General features: G+C 36.0%; 1 protein-coding gene and 1 long non-coding RNA gene across 4 annotated transcripts; one reads left to right on the top strand and one right to left on the bottom strand.

The window, feature by feature from the left end:
- The first annotated feature begins 1,110 nt into the window (after window positions 1-1,110).
- LOC149737439 (uncharacterized) lies at window positions 1,111-16,683 on the top strand. 3 transcript variants are annotated; one of them, XM_089875386.1, is made up of 2 exons: window positions 1,111-2,692; window positions 14,872-16,683. In XM_089875386.1, exons 1-2 carry the CDS (start codon window positions 2,657-2,659, stop codon window positions 15,589-15,591), a joined length of 756 nt encoding a protein of 251 aa, XP_089731512.1. In that variant the 5' UTR covers window positions 1,111-2,656; the 3' UTR covers window positions 15,592-16,683. The 3 variants fall into 3 exon arrangements, 2 of the variants coding, with proteins under 2 accessions (XP_089731512.1, XP_089731511.1); XR_016384690.1 differs by lacking the exon at window positions 1,111-2,692 and adding an exon at window positions 2,699-7,975 and having other exon boundaries at window positions 14,872-15,011; XM_089875385.1 differs by lacking the exon at window positions 1,111-2,692 and adding an exon at window positions 14,548-14,610.
- LOC149737440 (uncharacterized) lies at window positions 10,695-13,026 on the bottom strand. The gene is made up of 4 exons (XR_016384691.1): window positions 12,061-13,026; window positions 11,844-11,910; window positions 11,659-11,729; window positions 10,695-10,907 (listed from the first exon to the last, which is right to left on the bottom strand). It is a non-coding gene; the product is annotated as an uncharacterized LOC149737440 (long non-coding RNA).
- Window positions 16,684-18,169: the final 1,486 nt, after the last annotated feature.

The raw sequence follows: 18,169 nt of genomic DNA on the forward strand, positions 1-18,169 counted from the left end.
TTTATAATCGTGTTTTCAATAACTAACAAAGCTCTTTCAGATTCGTGAGAAAACGGTCAAATAATGGTGTAAATATTAAAATATAATAAAAACATGTACCATCTTGCCTCAACCTGCTACGATGTAGGAATATATTGCTCTAAGTAGTGGTGCTGGGTTTACAAGGTTAAAAAAGCCAAGAACATATAAAAAATATAACAGTTATACCTGCTCACATAACCCCATCACGCGAGGATAAATAAGTTTCTCATACGCGGTAACTTGTAAGCGGGCACCAGTGTTAAAACGACTGTCGTTGCCCCGCCACGCGAGGATAAATAAATTACATTCATTCATAAAACTGCGTGGAAGCAGTAACGCGTTTCTCCTAACCGAGCCCGAGCTCTAACGCTTTGTCAGTTTAGTTAAAACCTTGGATGGCAATAAAGACTTATGACGTTTGAAATGCATCCAACGCAATGGTTTGTGGTTTAATGACAGAAAGTAGGAAGCCTAGTTATTGACATATGTTTCCGTGGCACGTTGGAACAAACCATTAATTATGGATGAGCAAAACTAATATGTCCAACGCAGTGAGGCTTGCTTATGAGGCACGCGAAGCGATTGTTGGTCAGCGCTCCAAATATCAACAGTTGCTGCTGTTTTCAGCGTGTTTACTAGCAGCAACAACAGCCAATAAGGGGTTCAGACTTGTGGTACAGCCAAGGATAGGTTTAACTTCAGGCGTAGAAATCATTCATTAGTTCATAACTTTATTTTGATTAATTATGCGAGTAAAACGTACACTATAAGAAAAAAATAGTTTTAATTAATTAGGCGAGAAAACAAAAGAGAGGTTGTTAGCGTATCATTCCTTATATTTAGTTGCACATTAATTTTGTGGTTTATGTGTAAGCACAATAGTTTGTTTAGAGATGTAAGATGGATACCATTATCACATAATTTCCCATATTTCTTAGTTGTGTTTTAACAATTACTAACGTTTATTTATGAGTCGTGAGGGTACAGTTATAAAATTCTGTAAAAAATCTTTGTCTACTTAAAGTGACGATAAATAAAAAAGAAAACATAAACCATCTTACCCCAGCCCAATATATATATATAAAGTTTAGACGTAATATATTTAAAATTATGCAGCATCGCGTTTTACACTTATACGAGCTTGGTTATTTTTTAAAAGAAGATATTAATTCTCCCATCAGTGTTTAGCGTTAAGTGACACCTCATTAATCTCCGTTTCAAAAATGAAACCCGTATTTTGTTTTATGTCCATTCGAGGTGTCATCCCTTTAAATAGCCTGCTTATCTCACGGGTCGTAATAATGTCATTAATATTTATTCGCTTTCCCTTCGTTAATCAGGCGTCTATTTATATTTGTATTGATGGGCAGCGTGTCTTTAATGTTACCTTCGTTTTATATAAAACCCGACGGCGTGGTTATGCCTTGAGCCATAGCTAACAACTCACTTACGCCACCACGCGGCCGGGTCACCACTTAAAAAAAACTAAATAATTTATTTATGTCCTCGTGTCCACTTTTGCTCGCTTTTGTTATAACGACAGAATAACCGCAATGGTTTCCACCAACCACAAGGTAATAGGAAGTTAGATTTGTCTCAGTAGGTGTAGCGAACACGTTTCTTTCTTCCAATTAATTGTAAGTACGTTTTTAACCTTAAACGTGTTACAGCAACTGTCATTTGTCGCTTTTTGTTTTATCTACTGTTCGCTATCGTAACCGAAGAAGCAAATAACATTATTGTTATCAGATTTTATTAGGCTTAGTAACGGCCTAAGGTCTATACAGTGAATTGCAAGTAACATTAGAAACTCGAGCATTAGGAATACAATTGAAGGCATCAGACAAATTATCATTAATCGAAGAAAAACAAATCAGATTAGTGTTTGATATATAGATCCGCCCAATAGCATAGAATTCAAGTAAATCATTGCTGTTTAATTGTGCGTTTAGCAGCCACGCTTTTACTTGGGTAGTTTGGACTCGTTTCGTGTTTTAACGACTGTAGGTTTTGCTGCTAATTCTTCATTCTTTTCTTTTGTTTTAATTAATTTGATATTGGTTACTAAAAATAGAAAACAAAAATTCAAAGGGAAAAATGTTGTGGTATCTGTGTAGGGAAGTAGCAATAAATAAAAGAGTCGTTCAAACATTCGTTAATTGCTTAATCATTTCGATCAATCGTTTTAGCCTAAGCGTCCTTCAAATTAAAGCGAATCGACCGTTTTCTTATTACTTGGCTAAACAGTTCAATATAAATTCAGTTTGTAAGAAATTAAGGACTTGGAAAACGTGCTGCTGGCCACTAGCATTGTAAGTCAAAACGTGATTAACCAATACCAAATTAAACTTTTCTAATTGTTCATACTACATCTACAGTTTTACGCCTTTCAGTTCCAATTAATTATTTATCGCCGTTCTACGATAATAGATTCTCATTAGCCCACACGGCAGAGTAACGAAGAAGGACCATACCATGGCAGGCCGTCGCTTTAAACCTTACAAATAACTTAACTTTTACCGCAGCGTAAAGGCCCGTTTCTTACAGCAAGTAATACATGGTGTAGATTTATAATTGAACCGTTTTGACCAAATGAAGATATAGGAATATCCCACGTTGTATCGTCAACTTCAACATGAGGGCGGGAGTAGCGGCCAGTCGGAAATTAAAGGTAAGCAAGTTGATCGCTTGCTTTAAACTTTTATGTATATTCATATATAGTGGGGTGGGGGAAGATGGGACACATTTACACATAATTTTCAAATATCCTGATCGTGTTTTAAAGAATTAACAACGGTCTGTGGAAGTCGTAAGGAAACGGTTTCATAATTCTTTGAATGTTCTTTGTTTACTACCAAATGGTAAGAGAAAACAAAATGAAAAGGTGTCCCATCTTCCCTCACCCTACTATATCCTAAATATAATGACTTATTAACAACCTTCCTGGGGTAATATGAATATTAATTATCAAGTCTTCGAAATATAGAATATGTTATTAAGAAACACTATAGCTTATGACGTAAATACAATTATTGTTACGTACATTGCTCGAATTTGTGACATGTATTGCCTACAATTGTGACGTGAATTGCCTAACATGTAGTTATAATGTGCTAGTTAGATTACAATATACAAATAGTAGTGGGGTAAAATGGGTTCTGTCAGCACATAACATCCCATGTTTCCCAATCGTGTTTTTAACAATTAACAACGCTCTTCTATAGCCGTGATGATACGGTTATACAATGCTGTAAATATTCTTTTTTCCAAATGGGACGATAAAAAAGAAATGAAAACATGTTCCATCTTACCCCACCCTACCACACAGTAATTCTTTCTATACTCGTAGTAAAATTTTCTTTGTCTGTTTCTATATAGCGATTATAACTGATATGCCCGTAGTGTATGGTGATATACACTGCAGTGAGGTGTTACATTAGCTCAACCTTATTCGCTAGTTGGCACCATTACCCTGCGCCCTGTAATGCGTGCTTTTCTATGCCGTATGCAATAAATTGGGCGGGGTAGGGGGAGGTAGGACTCTTTTCATCATTTTTAGTTCTTGTTCTATATTTGGTGGAAAACAAAGAATATTTACAGAAATATAAAACCGTATCAAAACCTGTCTATAATGTGGGTGTCACATTTATTAGAGTCAATAATCACCCACAAAGTTACATACTTGGTAACATACGTAAGCAGGCACGAGGTGTATGGAACAGAACATCCATGTTATAACAGCTACCCTTGCCCCGCCATGCCAGGGTAAAAAGTTGCATTTATTTATTTATTCTTTTGTACGCATTCGTTCATTCATACGTTGTAACTCGTAAGCGGGCACGAGGAATATAAAACATAACGATAAATAAAGTAACGTTTATTCATTCATTCGCATGCATTGCCATACTTCAACCTTGCTACACTTAGATGAAGTAACCCAATGGTATCTTGGGATAAAAACATCAATTACTTTGTGTTGATTGCGATTTACAGTGAGCAATAATTGGCCTTCTTGTGTCTCGGCTCGTATTGATTTTGCTGCAGTTGAAACGTCGCAGTGTAATTAGATGCCTCGGTTTGCGAATGAAAAATCAAAACTGAGAATCCGTCAAACACCCATGGGATAACGGGCTAAATTGGATGTCTAACTCTTATTATGAGAGTAATGTTAGAAGTCTCGCAATGTTAGAGTCTAACTTGCAAACGTGGGAATTTAGAAAAAGGTTTGAGGTTACATATGTGGTAACTCGTAAGCAAGCACCAGGTGTATGAAGCAGAACATCTGTTTATAACGACTGTCGTTGCCTCGCCATGCGAGGATAAATAAGTTACATACGCGGTAAAACTCGTAAGCGAGCACAAAGTGTATGAAACAGGACCCCGTGTTACTAACGAATGTCTTTGCCCCGCCATGCGAGGATAAATAAGTTACATACGTGGTAAAACTCGTAAGCGAGCACGAGGTGTATGAAACAGAACACCCGTGTTGATCATAACATGCCCAGCCACGCGAGGATAAATAAGTTACATTTATCCATTCACTCCTCAGAAACTAAAACATTCAGGGTTGTTTAAATAAAACAAACATTTACATTGTATTACACTTTTATTGTCCTTTGCCGCACATCATCCTCGCGTGGATCATCTTAACACGTCACTAATGATGTGTAATTTGAACAATTTCACGGGAATCGTGGAAGGAAAGGCATGGAAATTAAAATGACGTTGTTTTAACACTTTAAGACCTCATGGTTTCCGGTGTTTGAGAATTCTGGGCTTGTTGCATTCGGTTAAAGAGTTCACATATAGTAGGGTGGGAGAGATATGACACCTTTAGAACCTAATATATAAATATCCTGTTCGTGTTTTAAACAATTACTAACGGTCAATGAGAGTCGTGAGAATATAGTTTTATAATTTCTTGAATGTACTTTGTTTACTATTAAACGGGGCGAGAAAATAGAGATAAAAGGTGTCCCGTCTTCCCCCACCCCACTGTTTAACGAAGCTTGTTTTACTTTGTTTTATTTTATTGACTCGGTCACGGTAACGAAGGTCAAAGTAATTTACAACATCGTTAAAAGACGGGAAGAAACGTTGAAACGAGACGTTATAACACGTTTATGGATAAAACAGAAGTACACAACTTATTCGATAAAAGGCGTGACAGTTTCACCCGCAAACAATTTAATTTAATAAGTAATTTAATTAAAGAACAATAAAGTTTCTAATCATCAGTAAAGCTAGATCAGTCGCTGAATTTGACTTTTCGTAGCGCTTGATTCTGACTGTTATTTCGTTACGAGAATCATTCAACTTTATGACCAGTATATAAATGAAGGCCACATTTAATAAATTCATCTCAGTTAAATTAATCACAAGCCATTTTTAAAAAAAATGTTTGAATTTTTAAGGTGGAACAAAACTTGTTAGAAAAAACAAAACAAGCCATTTAAGTAAAATATAACCGCATGTAGCACAAAGCATCTGCCACCGTTATACAGTAGAGAAAAACTAAGTTTAATTCACAGATTGACATCTTAAATATTGCTGGGTATCGACGGAATTGTTGAAATTATTTCACCAGTCGCCGCACGAAGGAATATTTCGTCATAAAATTCAATAGATTTCTATCAAGTACAATGCGTTGTGTGATAACCACGTTATAATCGACTGATGATAACGTAGCATGGTTGCTGGCATAATAGAAACAGTGGCAGAACCGGGACTTAGAAGCCAGCGGTGTTTTAATAGCACTTGCACATATATCGGGCAAAGTCGAAATAAATAATTCAAGATGCTTCGTATTTTAGCATATTAGTTAAAACTGCCCTCAGTTGAAGTCGTTGGACATTTTTAGGTAAATGATAAATTGTAAATCACCGGCTGGAACATTTAGTTTCGCCACAAATTTGATCTCTATATGATAACGCACAAAAAAAGTCTTCGGGTTTTTTAATCCTTATTTTTAACCGAATGTTTGGGTGATTTTGGAAAGGTTCGGGTGATTTCGGAAAGGTTCGGGTGATTTCGGAAAGCTAAATATTGAGAAATGCCAAACTCTATTGAATAAAAAGGTTACGGCATTTTGTAAAAGGTCGTCCTCGTTATAATTACGGATGTGGTTTCTAATATAAGAAGTTGGGTATAAAGATGATTCATGTTTTCCTTCTCCTTTGTCTTCATATTTGATAGTAAACATGGAATATTCACAGAACTATATAACCGTATCCTCACGGTCCTAAAGAGCGTTGTTGGTTGTTAAAACACAAATAGAAACTACGAAATATTAAATGCTAAAGGTATCCCATCTTCCCCCACAGTACTATATTATACAACTGTTGGTTCAAGGAACAATTGTCTGAAAGACATTACTTTATTATTGCTAATTCGTCTGTTTCTAAATTGCGTATAATCTTCGCTCCGTGTGGATTCCCATGTGGCGAAATTATGAGCCGTACTAATCATTTTTTGTATTGTATAGTACAGTGAGGTAAGATGGGACACCTTTAGCACATGACATCCAAATATCCTGATCGTGTTCTAAACAATTAACAACGGTCTATGGGAGTCGTGAGGATACGGTTTTATAATTCTTTAAATGTTCTTTGTTTACTGTCAAGTAAGACGAGAAATATGATAAAACGATGTCCCATCTTTCCCCGCCCTACTATAAATATTAATCTGCATAATATATTCCCCGCGCGTTCTCATCATAAAGTCCGTCCATGTTTATAACTACAAAAAAAAACGATTTTAAAATCGTCTTTAACCCGAAACAGATTCGTCTTTAAATAATCATTAAAGTTAATGAAACTCGTATATGACAATATAAATCATGCAGGATAATAATTAGCATTGGTTCTATATCCCCCGCATGGAATTCAGCTTCTGTAGGTTTTAATTTGTAAATATTGCTGGGGGTGCTTTTGGCGTGCGCGGGGCTTTAAACGAACGTCCATGACCATAGAGGTAATAATAATAATGCTAACAGCTTTATTTGTCTCTTCGATTACGATAGCGAAGATCAAAAAATAGAAGTTACTTCTACTTTTATGCACTCGTCATTGGCAAATATTCGTTACTTTTGTGTGGTTGGTGGCAGACATTAATTCATTGTTCTTATTTTTTCTTGGTGAATTAAAACTAGGACCGCAATTGTTACGGTATATATACGTTTAGTAGGATGTGGTGAGATGATACATGCTATTATTCTCCTTTACCGTTCCATTTGGTAAAAAGCAAAGATGATTTACATAGGTATATATCCGTACCCTTCTGACTCTAAAAGCGCGTCGTTAATTGTTGAAAATGTAGTTAGAAAATATGCAATATTATGTGCTAACGGTACCCATCTTACCCCTCAATGCTATAACAGCCGTGCCGTGAAATACAGGTGGAAACAAGGCCACGATTGTTGCGGATTAACCGTACAGGTGTTACCGTGTTAACATAACCACCCCGTGCATAATCTCGTGTTGTTTAGCCACCCCATACAACGATGGTGGTGTGAAGCGTTTATTACTGTTAATGGTTATGTAGCGTTCCCACCGCCCGCAAGCTGTTAGGTGGCAGCAATACAAACCTTGCTTACATTCATTACTTGTGTATGGCTTGTCACTCAACCAACACAGTTGCAGGTTATAGCTTTGGTCTCACACGAGACGGTATCTCAGATACTTAAAGCATTTACTTGCCAGCCACGCAAGAAAAATAGCATCCATAATTTATAGGTTGCCGTGTGTAACTGTTGAGAATCACCCGCGACCCGCTCGATTTTTTCTTTCTCTCCTTTGAAACCGATATAAGTATAACCGCTGGTCATGGCAAACTATATAGTTCGGCGCTGAAGGTTCTTGCTCTAATGCAAATATAATTGTAAGCTGCTGTCGGTTCATCCTGGTTTAGATCTATAAGTTAGATTGCTGATATATAACAACTATATATTCAATAGGTATGTAGTAATTTACTATATAAATAAACGTGATAAGTTTTGTTTCCTAATTTAAAAAAAAGGTTTATAAAGTAGGGTGGGAAAGACGGGACACCTTTAGAAAGTAATATCTAAATATCCTGATCGAGTTTCAAACAATTAACAACGGTCTATGGGAGTCGTGAGGATACGGTTTTATAATTCTTTAAACGTTCTTTGTTTACTACCAAATTAGGTCGTGAAAATAGAATAAAAAGGTGTCCCATCTTCTCCCACCCTACTATATATACGAATACTAGTAACATTTGCAACTAGCTAGGGTATAACTGAGTTTATAGAATAAAGGTATTTTGATTCCACCCACGATATACGACAATATGATTAACTTGGATTTTAAACTATATATGTTTTACTGTACCAATATACTTCTTTGCCTTTATAAGTTGCATCAGTATATAGTATTAAGTTGTTTTTGATAAATTAATACTTTACTTTTGGGCTTGGTTTAACTCATTAATTATGAAGTTAATTAAACTGTATTGTGGTCTAGCAGCCGCGATTTATTTGATTCTTTTACTCAAATAGTTTTTACCGTGACGTGTTTTTAACGATTGTCGTTTTGTCCTGCCCTTCGTCGTTTTAATTAGTTTGAGTACTATGTTCGAAAGGATATATAAAATGTATTATGTTTGGTAAAACCGTAAAAGAACATAAAGCGTTTTAAAATGTTTTGTAGCGACCTTTAGCTGTCGATGGTAATTGACAATGACGAACCTCGGGTCTTTTAATAAACGATAATAAATCAAATTTCCACTGAGGCAAGGACTGCGCGAATCTAATAAAAATCTCTGACGATTTTCTGTCTTGAAATTTGTCAATAATTTGTTCTTATTGCTGCACTATAGACGTGCTAAGTGAGGAAGGTAATTTAAGTAGAAACGCTTGTATGTACAGAGCTAAAAGACATTATAGTAAGGTGTGGGGGATAGATATAGGACACGTTTTCATTCGTTTTTCTCGTCGCATTAGGCAGTAAAGGCAGAAGATTTAAAGAAATATCAAACCGGACCTTCACGACTGCCATAATCTTTGTTAATTATTAAAAACATGATCAGGATATTTAAATATTATGAACTAAAGGTGTCCCGTCTCCCCCACCCTATTATATTAAGAGCAATATAAAACGTATTTGTAATTAGGGGGTAAAAGTATTGTTTTTCCGCAACGTCATTGGGCTGTATTGTAAGTTTAAATCTTAAATATCTTTGTAAGAATTGAAACTTTGAAACGTATATAGGATACATTTGTACATTTGTAATGAACACACTGGTACCTTAAATATCTTTGTAAAAGGGAAATGTTGAATTAAACGTATATAGGAAACAGTTTTACCAAATACGGTTACCACGGTGGGTGGTGTATAAGACACTTAACGCATATTGCTTCAACCTTGTGGGCCATGTTATGGGTTGTCTAAAACAATTACCCACGAAGCTATAAACGGTAGTTCTTAAGTGGAAACGTGGTGTATATAGGAAACAGAACATCCTTGTTGCAACGACGGTCCTTGCCCCGCCATATGTGAGGGTAAATAAGTTACATGCGCGGTAACTCGTAAGTGGGTACAAGTAGAACACTCGCGTTAAAACGACTATCGTTGCCCACCATGTCAGGATAAATAAGTTTCATTCATTCACAACAGCCTTATATGCTATAATCATGCCGCCCCCTATGATGTACGTTGTTACACCATGCGTGAGCACAATGTTCCAAACGCCACTGAGCGTCTTTCACTTTGGATTAATAAAATCTGTGCAAGTACTCTCAAACTCATCAATTATTTACCACGTATTACCACGTTTCCTCTGGCCGCTGTGTGGCTTTTCTACCATCTAAGTCATATATGCTTGGGAAATAACGCCGTGTCTCTGTAACTACAGAGTAAATGAATGAATATAACTGTTTACCCACTCATGGCGGGGCAACACGTACCGTGTGTTCTGTTTCATACAGCTCATATATCCGCTTATGGACACCAAATGTAACTTATTTATCCTCCTCACTTGGTGGGGGACCGATAGTCGTTATAACACGGGTGTTCTGTTTCATACATCTCGTGCCCGCTTACGAGTTACCTCGTATGTAACTTTGTGAGTAATTGTTTATTATTTTTCTCATGTTAAATATATGTACGGCTAGAAATATGACAAATCTATTTGTAACCACTGGGTTAAAACAGCTATTACTGTTGCGTGTCTTAATCAAAGACACACACGCCTACACTGGTAACAACATCTAGCCTCGAACCTGTAACCTCTTGGCCAGAAGCAGGTGCGCTAAAACCCACGAGACGGCACCGAAAAGTCGCGTAAATAATCCTTCGTTCTCCACCCATAGTATTAATCTGGATATATTTCGTGACAACCCTTGACGTCAGATTGATTTACGGCTTTTATTCGCCTCGCTAATGGCTTTCACGAAATGTCAGTTGATGCACTAGAAATTCAAGTGTGTTGTTAGAACACGCCGGTTTTGTCCGCGTATACAACACGCAACACGGCAGAGGCGTGTTGTTGGTATGGCGTGTTTTTCAGGCTTCAAAACAACACGCCCGTAAACAACACGCCGTTTTGTAACAACACGCCAGTTTAAAACAACACGCCTCAAAACTACACGCTTCTGTTTTTAAACAACACGCCAGTTTTTAACAACACACCTGTTAAAATAACACGCTTTCAAATAACACGTCATTATTTATTTACATTTAAAGCGAAAAGAACAGAAAAAGGAAAGGAAAGAAAATGCAATTAGTGTGATTAACTTGTCGTAAAACCATTGAAACCAAAGCGTTTCAATGTTTCCCATCAACGCAAAGAAACGCCTGATTAAAAACTCCATCCAGCATCTTATATCCAAAACAGGGAGGTTTAAGTTGCGGCATTATCAGCGGTTCCTAAAAAAAAACATATAAGTGATAATACTAATATTAGGAATGATAAATATAAAAGAAAACACTAAAAATAAGTATATATCAATTAAATATAAATATTTACCAAATTTTCATAACTGAAGGTGGACCGATAATCGGTAAAAAAGCGCCGTTAATACACCGATATATAAATCGTTTGTTAGAGCGAAGCGATGCGCGTTCTACAATCGATCTTTACCTACGTCGTAGTTTAGTTTTTACGCGCGTCGTAGTTAGCCGTTAATGTGCGTCCTAGTTTCGTACAAAAGCAACAAATACAATGTTACTAAAATAACGCGAACTAACGTTTTTTTCCCATTCTAACTGGCTTAGTTGAACACGGGTATTAATTTTGATTAATACCGATCATTTCATATATTTCGTTATAGTGTCAAATGTCGTAGTATAACCGCGAAGCATACATCTAGCAAGGTCATTTAGGATTTAAGCTACTATTCCATAAAGTTTCTGGAATATCTCAGCATGACATTTTTTTTATAACAATGCGATGATACTCCCTTGAGACTCAGATTTTACACTTGAGTAAATTTAACGATTTTCAGCGATCCAACAGTATATATGGCTATAGGCTATGAATAAACGAAATTTCAGCTAGTTGTATTGTAGGCAACAATAAAATGATACTACATGGTTACTGTAAAAATATATATAAATAAAAAAAAAACAATTAAGCAATTTATTCTACTAAGAAAACATATCAACAAAAACGTCCAACCTTTTCCATGTTGGTGCTTGGTTGGTTATAAGCTGACGACTTTTAGATTCTGTAAACGTTGTCCCATAGTGCTAAAAAGTAAAGGCAATTGTGAATTTGGTAATAAGTGTAGCACGTTGATTGCAAATATGAACACATTATTATAAACAATCAATATACTTTTATAATTTAAAAATTCAACATACTTTATATTAAGCTTTTCCAATAAATCCTCATTGAGAAAGACTACAGTGTCATCGTCAAATCTTTCATCTGTGAAATAAATAAAGCTAAAGTTGTGAATACTACTTGACTGAAAGTAACTGTGTTATAACGTATTTGGATGCAACAATTTAGCACTAATAACAAACAGTCATAGAAAGGAATGCAACATATCTATACCAAATGAATTTAACTTCTTACCTTTCAGAATTTTTGCCACACCTTCCATTCCATTTTCAATGAACTTTTCCACTTAACTAAACCTTTTAAAATCTCCGTAATATGTATTATACCAGTCGCAAAGATGATATAAAAGCAATGGCCGATTGAACGCTCCCGCGCATTTTCTATCTGAAGTTTTATTGGAGGAAACTTTCAGACTTTTCGCGCGCGTTTCAATTTTCACAACGGTTAATGTAAAAATTATTTAAAAGAGGCCAGTTATCAATAAGTTTAAATTGAAACATAAAAGCAATAGCGAAAATGGACCACATATGGATAGTGAGTTGCATTTTAATGAAATGCATTGGTTTTTCATTAGCATTTAACATATTAAATGGTCCACAGATTCACTAACATCATGAATCATTGTGAAAATACACTCTCATAGATCCGCTCTTTACTTTTGAAGTTTATCACTCGCAAAAAATGTTACCGTACGTTGTTTGCTCAATATGCTTGTTTCAAGCCACTGATAAAAGTAAATAAAACGCTCATGTACTTAATTTCCATCGATTTGACAGTAGATTTAAAATAATATGCGCCTACTGTCATCGCATGTACACTAAAGTGAACTCAATACGAAAACATCTGAAACTTATTTTATATTAGTGTTCTATGTTAAAGGGGGAGTAATTAGTCAGGTTTGCATCAATTGATATTAGTATCTAAAAAGGTTTACATTTAAAACAACACGGCAATGGTGTGGAAACAACACGACATATGGTGTGTAATTTACCAAAAAAACACACCAAGTGTGTTTTTTCCCTCATTTCAACACGTTTGATAAAAGCAGCCGTGTGTTTCCTTATCAAACGGGCGTGTTGTTTTCAATATCGGCGTGTTGTTTTGCGAATTAACACGTCGGTGTGTTCTAACGACACATAAAACGTGTGAAGTCACTCAAAATTTACACACTAGCAGTGCTGTAATAACATGCCAGTGTGTTGAAACAACACATCTGAGTTTCTAGTGTGATAATTGAACCGTTAACTTCTCTCCCACGTTTCCACATGCTTGCGATACCTTCGTTGCATTGAAGGCTTGTCGAAATCGTCTGTCAAAAAATTGAAAAATCCTCAACCACAAAGTTGCATACGTGGTTCCTAAACACATGTCCTTTTTATTGATGAAGTCTCACTTACAATATTCGAAATCTTAGTCCTACGAGTTGAGTATTGTGTGTTTGAAAAGCTCTGGGGTTTTATATTACTGTAGGGGAAGATGGGATACCTTTAGCACACCATAATATATATTTCTATATATATATATAATTCGGTAAACATTTTTTGTTTACTACCAAATGAGAAGATAAAAAATGAAAACCTGGACCATCTTACCCCAACCTACTATATGTGTCTATCGTTAAAGTAACAAGCTAATTAAGTTTCTAACTATAATGTAGTAGGGTGGGGGAAGATGGGACACATATTCATCCTGTTTTATCTTCAAAATTTGGCAGTAAACAAAGAAAATTCTAATTATAAAACTTTATCCTCACGACTCTCATAGACCGTTGTTAATTGTTTAAAACAAGATCAGGATGTTTGGATATTATGTGTCAAAGGTGTTCCGTCTTTCTCCACCCTACTATATTTATCCGAAACATTCCCGCAACAGTGTGGAGTGACATTTACATTAGAATTTGGTTTGAAACATATTGTTTTAACACCACACACAAACTGTTTAAGGTACAGTAGCTTTTCGCCCAGCGCTACATTAAAATTGTTGTATTAAAAATAAAGACACCTTTATTTCTCTCCTTCTCATATACAGTTTGCTTCATTAATTATTAAACTGGCTTCTCGGTGGTTTAAAGTCGCCCCGTTTGTTCGCCGATGCTAATTAATCATACGTGCCAGAATCTGGCAAACATGAATGGATTCAAGGAATTTCTTAGAATTCTAATCGCAAGATCGAATACTTTTGTCGATATCCAGCGATTTTGATTCACGCGTTATTTTGTGCTATGTATAATGCATTAGCCAAGTTATTATATGTACTGTTATGGTCTGCCATAGACCCTTTTTTAGAAAGAGGTTTTGAATCTCTGTATTCCATCGGTCCCGGCAATGAAAGTTGGAGTAGTATATAATAGGGTGTGGCAAGATGGGACACCTCTAGCACATAATATTCAAATATCCTGATCGTGTTTTAAACAATTAACAACGGTCTACGGCAGTTGAGAAGATATACGGTTTAATAATTCTTTTAAATGGGACGAAAAAGTAGAATGAAAATGTGTCCCATCTCACCCCACCCTACTATATACAAAAGGGGAAAAGCAGAAAGTAATGAAAAAATTTTACTAAAATCTAATAGTGTTGAACTATAGGTATTTTTATTTTTATTCATCCGAAAATATAGATTATTATGTGCTGTTTAACGCGGTATCCATCTTCCTTTACAGTACTATATCTGTAAACGTATTGTTAGCAACACAGTAACCTATCTAAATATTATTAAAAAGATCTTTATTTTTCAATGTTGCAGGTTGTATATCCAGCTATCTATATATACTGTTACACCCAGGTGTGTTGTATTTATAAAAGGGATCATCGTCTTGTAATCATTTGTTTTAACAATAGTTTGTTTTGTTTCGATATTTTGTTTTGTCTGAACTATTGCAATTAATATTTTAATAGTTTGTCAATTGCAATATTTTGTTTTATTTATATTAAACCATTGCAACAGTCTTTAATTGTTTTGGTTGTTTTAGCGCAATATGTCAGAATGATCTCTTTGTGAACTAAGTTATATATTTCTATCTAATCAATATAATGGTATTTGCAGCCAAAGGACAATAACAGCAACAACAAACCACAACAACAACGTTCAACATCTAAAACAAGGCGACAGAATAGTCAGAATGTTGAGAGCAATAATGACGACCAAGTTGGAACAGCAATAAATCACCAAAGGGCTCGAAAGAAGGTTTCCACATCACAACAATCTATCAAGAACGAATATTGCGTGACAACTAATTCCTCGATTTCTAATTTGACTACTAACTGTGAACGAGACTCACTGCTACGTCCGCACTCAAACACCGGTAACGGATCCGTGAAGACTGGTGTCTTGGCATCGGAATCCTTGCGACAATCTCTGTCCCAAGATTGCGCCAAGCAGCGCTCGAGTGCCGCTGTTGAATCGTCTAACTCTGAGAGAAGCGCATTTGACGAAAGGAAGAGCCTGACCGTCAAAGTGGCGTGCTCTGCTGATGCATTTGTGGCGGCTGGGGCCGCTGCTAAAGGAGGGGAGCGGCTTGCGCAAGCTAAACGAACCTACTATAGGAAAGCCATTGCTCTAATGGTTGTCGGAGGTGTCATATTCACCCTTGGAATTGCGCTTGCAGCTTTGTACTTTGCTGGGTACCCCACCATACAAATGGCGGGGCCGGTATGTCTGTCTATTGGACTTCTGCTCGGCGTTTGCGGAATAGTTTGGATTCCTATTATAAAAACCAAACTAAAGAGGCAGCAACAGGTTATGACAAGAACTTTCAGTTTGTGAATATTTTTTCGTATATTTTAGGCTATGTTTTATGAATATAAGACGTCAAGTTTTTATACCGCAGTTAGAACGTTTTATGGCGGTTATAATTCATGTTGCGCTCCTTTGCGGTGAGCGGGATATATTTCTGTCCCGCTGTATATATGTTTACTTAGTGAAATATTAATTACGCTATAACGGGCGATTCCCTTCTTCCATTTTGTGTCGTTCTATTTATAATTGTCTTTATATCTTCTTTACTAATGGGTTGTCCAAATTGTCAGCATACGGAAAAGAACAAACACCAAAAAAGTTACATAACTCGTAAGCTGGTATACGAGGTGTATGTAGAACACCCGTGTTATAACGACTGTCGTTTTCCGGCCACGCGAGGATAAATAAGTTACATTCAAATTCTTTATACCTCACACCCGTGAGCTCCTATTCCATTCCAATGATCATCATTTTTCGGTTAATTCGCAAATCTTGGAAATCGATATTGATTTAAAAGTGCAGATGCCTTCGTTGATTATTCAGAGTACGTAGGGGGTGTGGAAGTAATCAAAAATCAATATGAAATGTCAGCCCACTGACGCATGTATGCTTCTCGAACTGCAATAATATCGACATAGTATAACATACAATAACATTGCAATATAGGTATAGTAAGGTGGAGAAAGACGGGACTTTCATCAAAATTTCAAATATCCTGTTTGTGTTTTAAACAATAAACAACGGTCTATGGGTGTCCTAAGGACACGGTTTTATAATTCTTTAAAGGTTCTTTGTTTACAACCAAAAAGGACAAGAAAATAGAACAAAAAGATGTCCTATCTTCCCCCACCCTACTATATTATATTTCATAATACTATTATATATCGAAAAATCCTATCAAAACACAATGTGTTTATGTTAAAAAAAACGCACGAGCCGTATACAAAACATCATATTATATTTCATATTATTTATTGACCGTTCATTATGTGTTTATGTTACTGTTCACTTTGCGTTTTAATATTGTCCAGAAATGTAGTTCTCTATTTCATTCTAACTCTATACCCGTGTGTTTCTATCGCCCAACCATCAACATAAACTTGTTTCATTTTCAGTGCACTTGATTTTAGCAATAATGTTGGTATGATGGTATATAGTAGGGTGGGGGGGGGGGGTGGGACACATTATCATTCTATTTTCTCGTCATTTGGTAGTAGACAAAAAAATTCAAAGAATTATAAAACCGTATTCTCACGACTCCAAAAGACCGTTGTTATTTGTTTAAAACACGATTAGGATATTTAAATATTCTGTGCTACATGAATCCCATGTCCCCCCACTCTACTATACTATAGTGTGGGGTAAGATGGATTCAGTTTGCACATTTAATATCCGATATTTTGTATCCGTGTTTTAATAATTAACAACGCTCTTTTAAGAATCGTGACGATACGGTACTATATGGTTTGGTAATTATTCTTTATTTGCTACCAAATGGTGCGATAAAATAGAATAAAAACATTGACCGTCTTACCCGAACTACGCGACTTTGACAGGATAGTTAAAGAATGTCAGGGTTTTCTCTTTACTTGGACACAAAGCCCTTGTGTGAATGGAGAAGGAAGATTCCTCATTTCAATTAATATTTCATGAGTTAGATTCCAGGAAGGGCAATTATTTTTAAGGTGAATATCGAATCTACCGTAAAGGTGTTTTCACTTTTACCGTGAAATGAATAGGCGATTAAATCTAATCACAAATTGCTGGAACCTGTTATTTTAAAAGGACCACACAGCACAGTAAGCTAGAAAAAGATAAAGTCCAATGTTGTGCTGTAAGAATTTAATTAGTGAAAATTTATCACTCATCATGCAAGTTAATTTTAACGCATTGAATGAATATATGGAACTTGTTTATTCTCACTTCAAGTTTATTCTCACGACAGCCGTTGTATAATAGGATGGGTTAAGATGGTCCATGTTTTTATTCTATTTATCGTCCCATTTGGTAAAAAACAAAGATGTTTTACAGAACTATACATTACCGTACCCCGCCACACTAAAAGCGTTATTAATTGTTCAAAACATGTTTAGGAAATATGGGTTTTCGGTGCTAATGGTATCCCATCTTACCCCAGTACTATAACATGGGTGTTCTGTTTTAAACATCATTTAAATAGTATATATATAAATAATAACGAAAATAAAAATAGTCCCAACAGACATAAAAAAGTTCCACCAAACCTAAAAACGTACGTAACAGACACAACATATTTACAACAGACATAAAAGCCCATAGTCCCCCATGATTTGTCCCGCGCCGTGGTATAGTGGTTAGCGCGCCTGCCTGTAACCCAGAGGTAATGGGTTCAAGGCTCGATGCTGCTACCATTGTGGGCGTATGTGTCCTTGGACGAGACACTTAACGGCAATTGCTCCAACCCAGTGGTTACTAATGGGTTGTCTAAATTATCAGAAATACATAAAAAAAAACAGAAAAATCCCAAAAAAATAATTACCCACAAAGTAACATACATGGTAACTCGTAGGCTGGCACGACGTGTTAAACCCGTGTTATAACGACTGTCGTTTTCCGGCCACGCGAG

The sequence above is a fragment of the Ciona robusta genome, chromosome 3, assembly GCF_009617815.1.
Source record: "Ciona robusta chromosome 3, ASM961781v2".
NCBI classification, from domain to species: domain Eukaryota; kingdom Metazoa; phylum Chordata; class Ascidiacea; order Phlebobranchia; family Cionidae; genus Ciona; species Ciona robusta.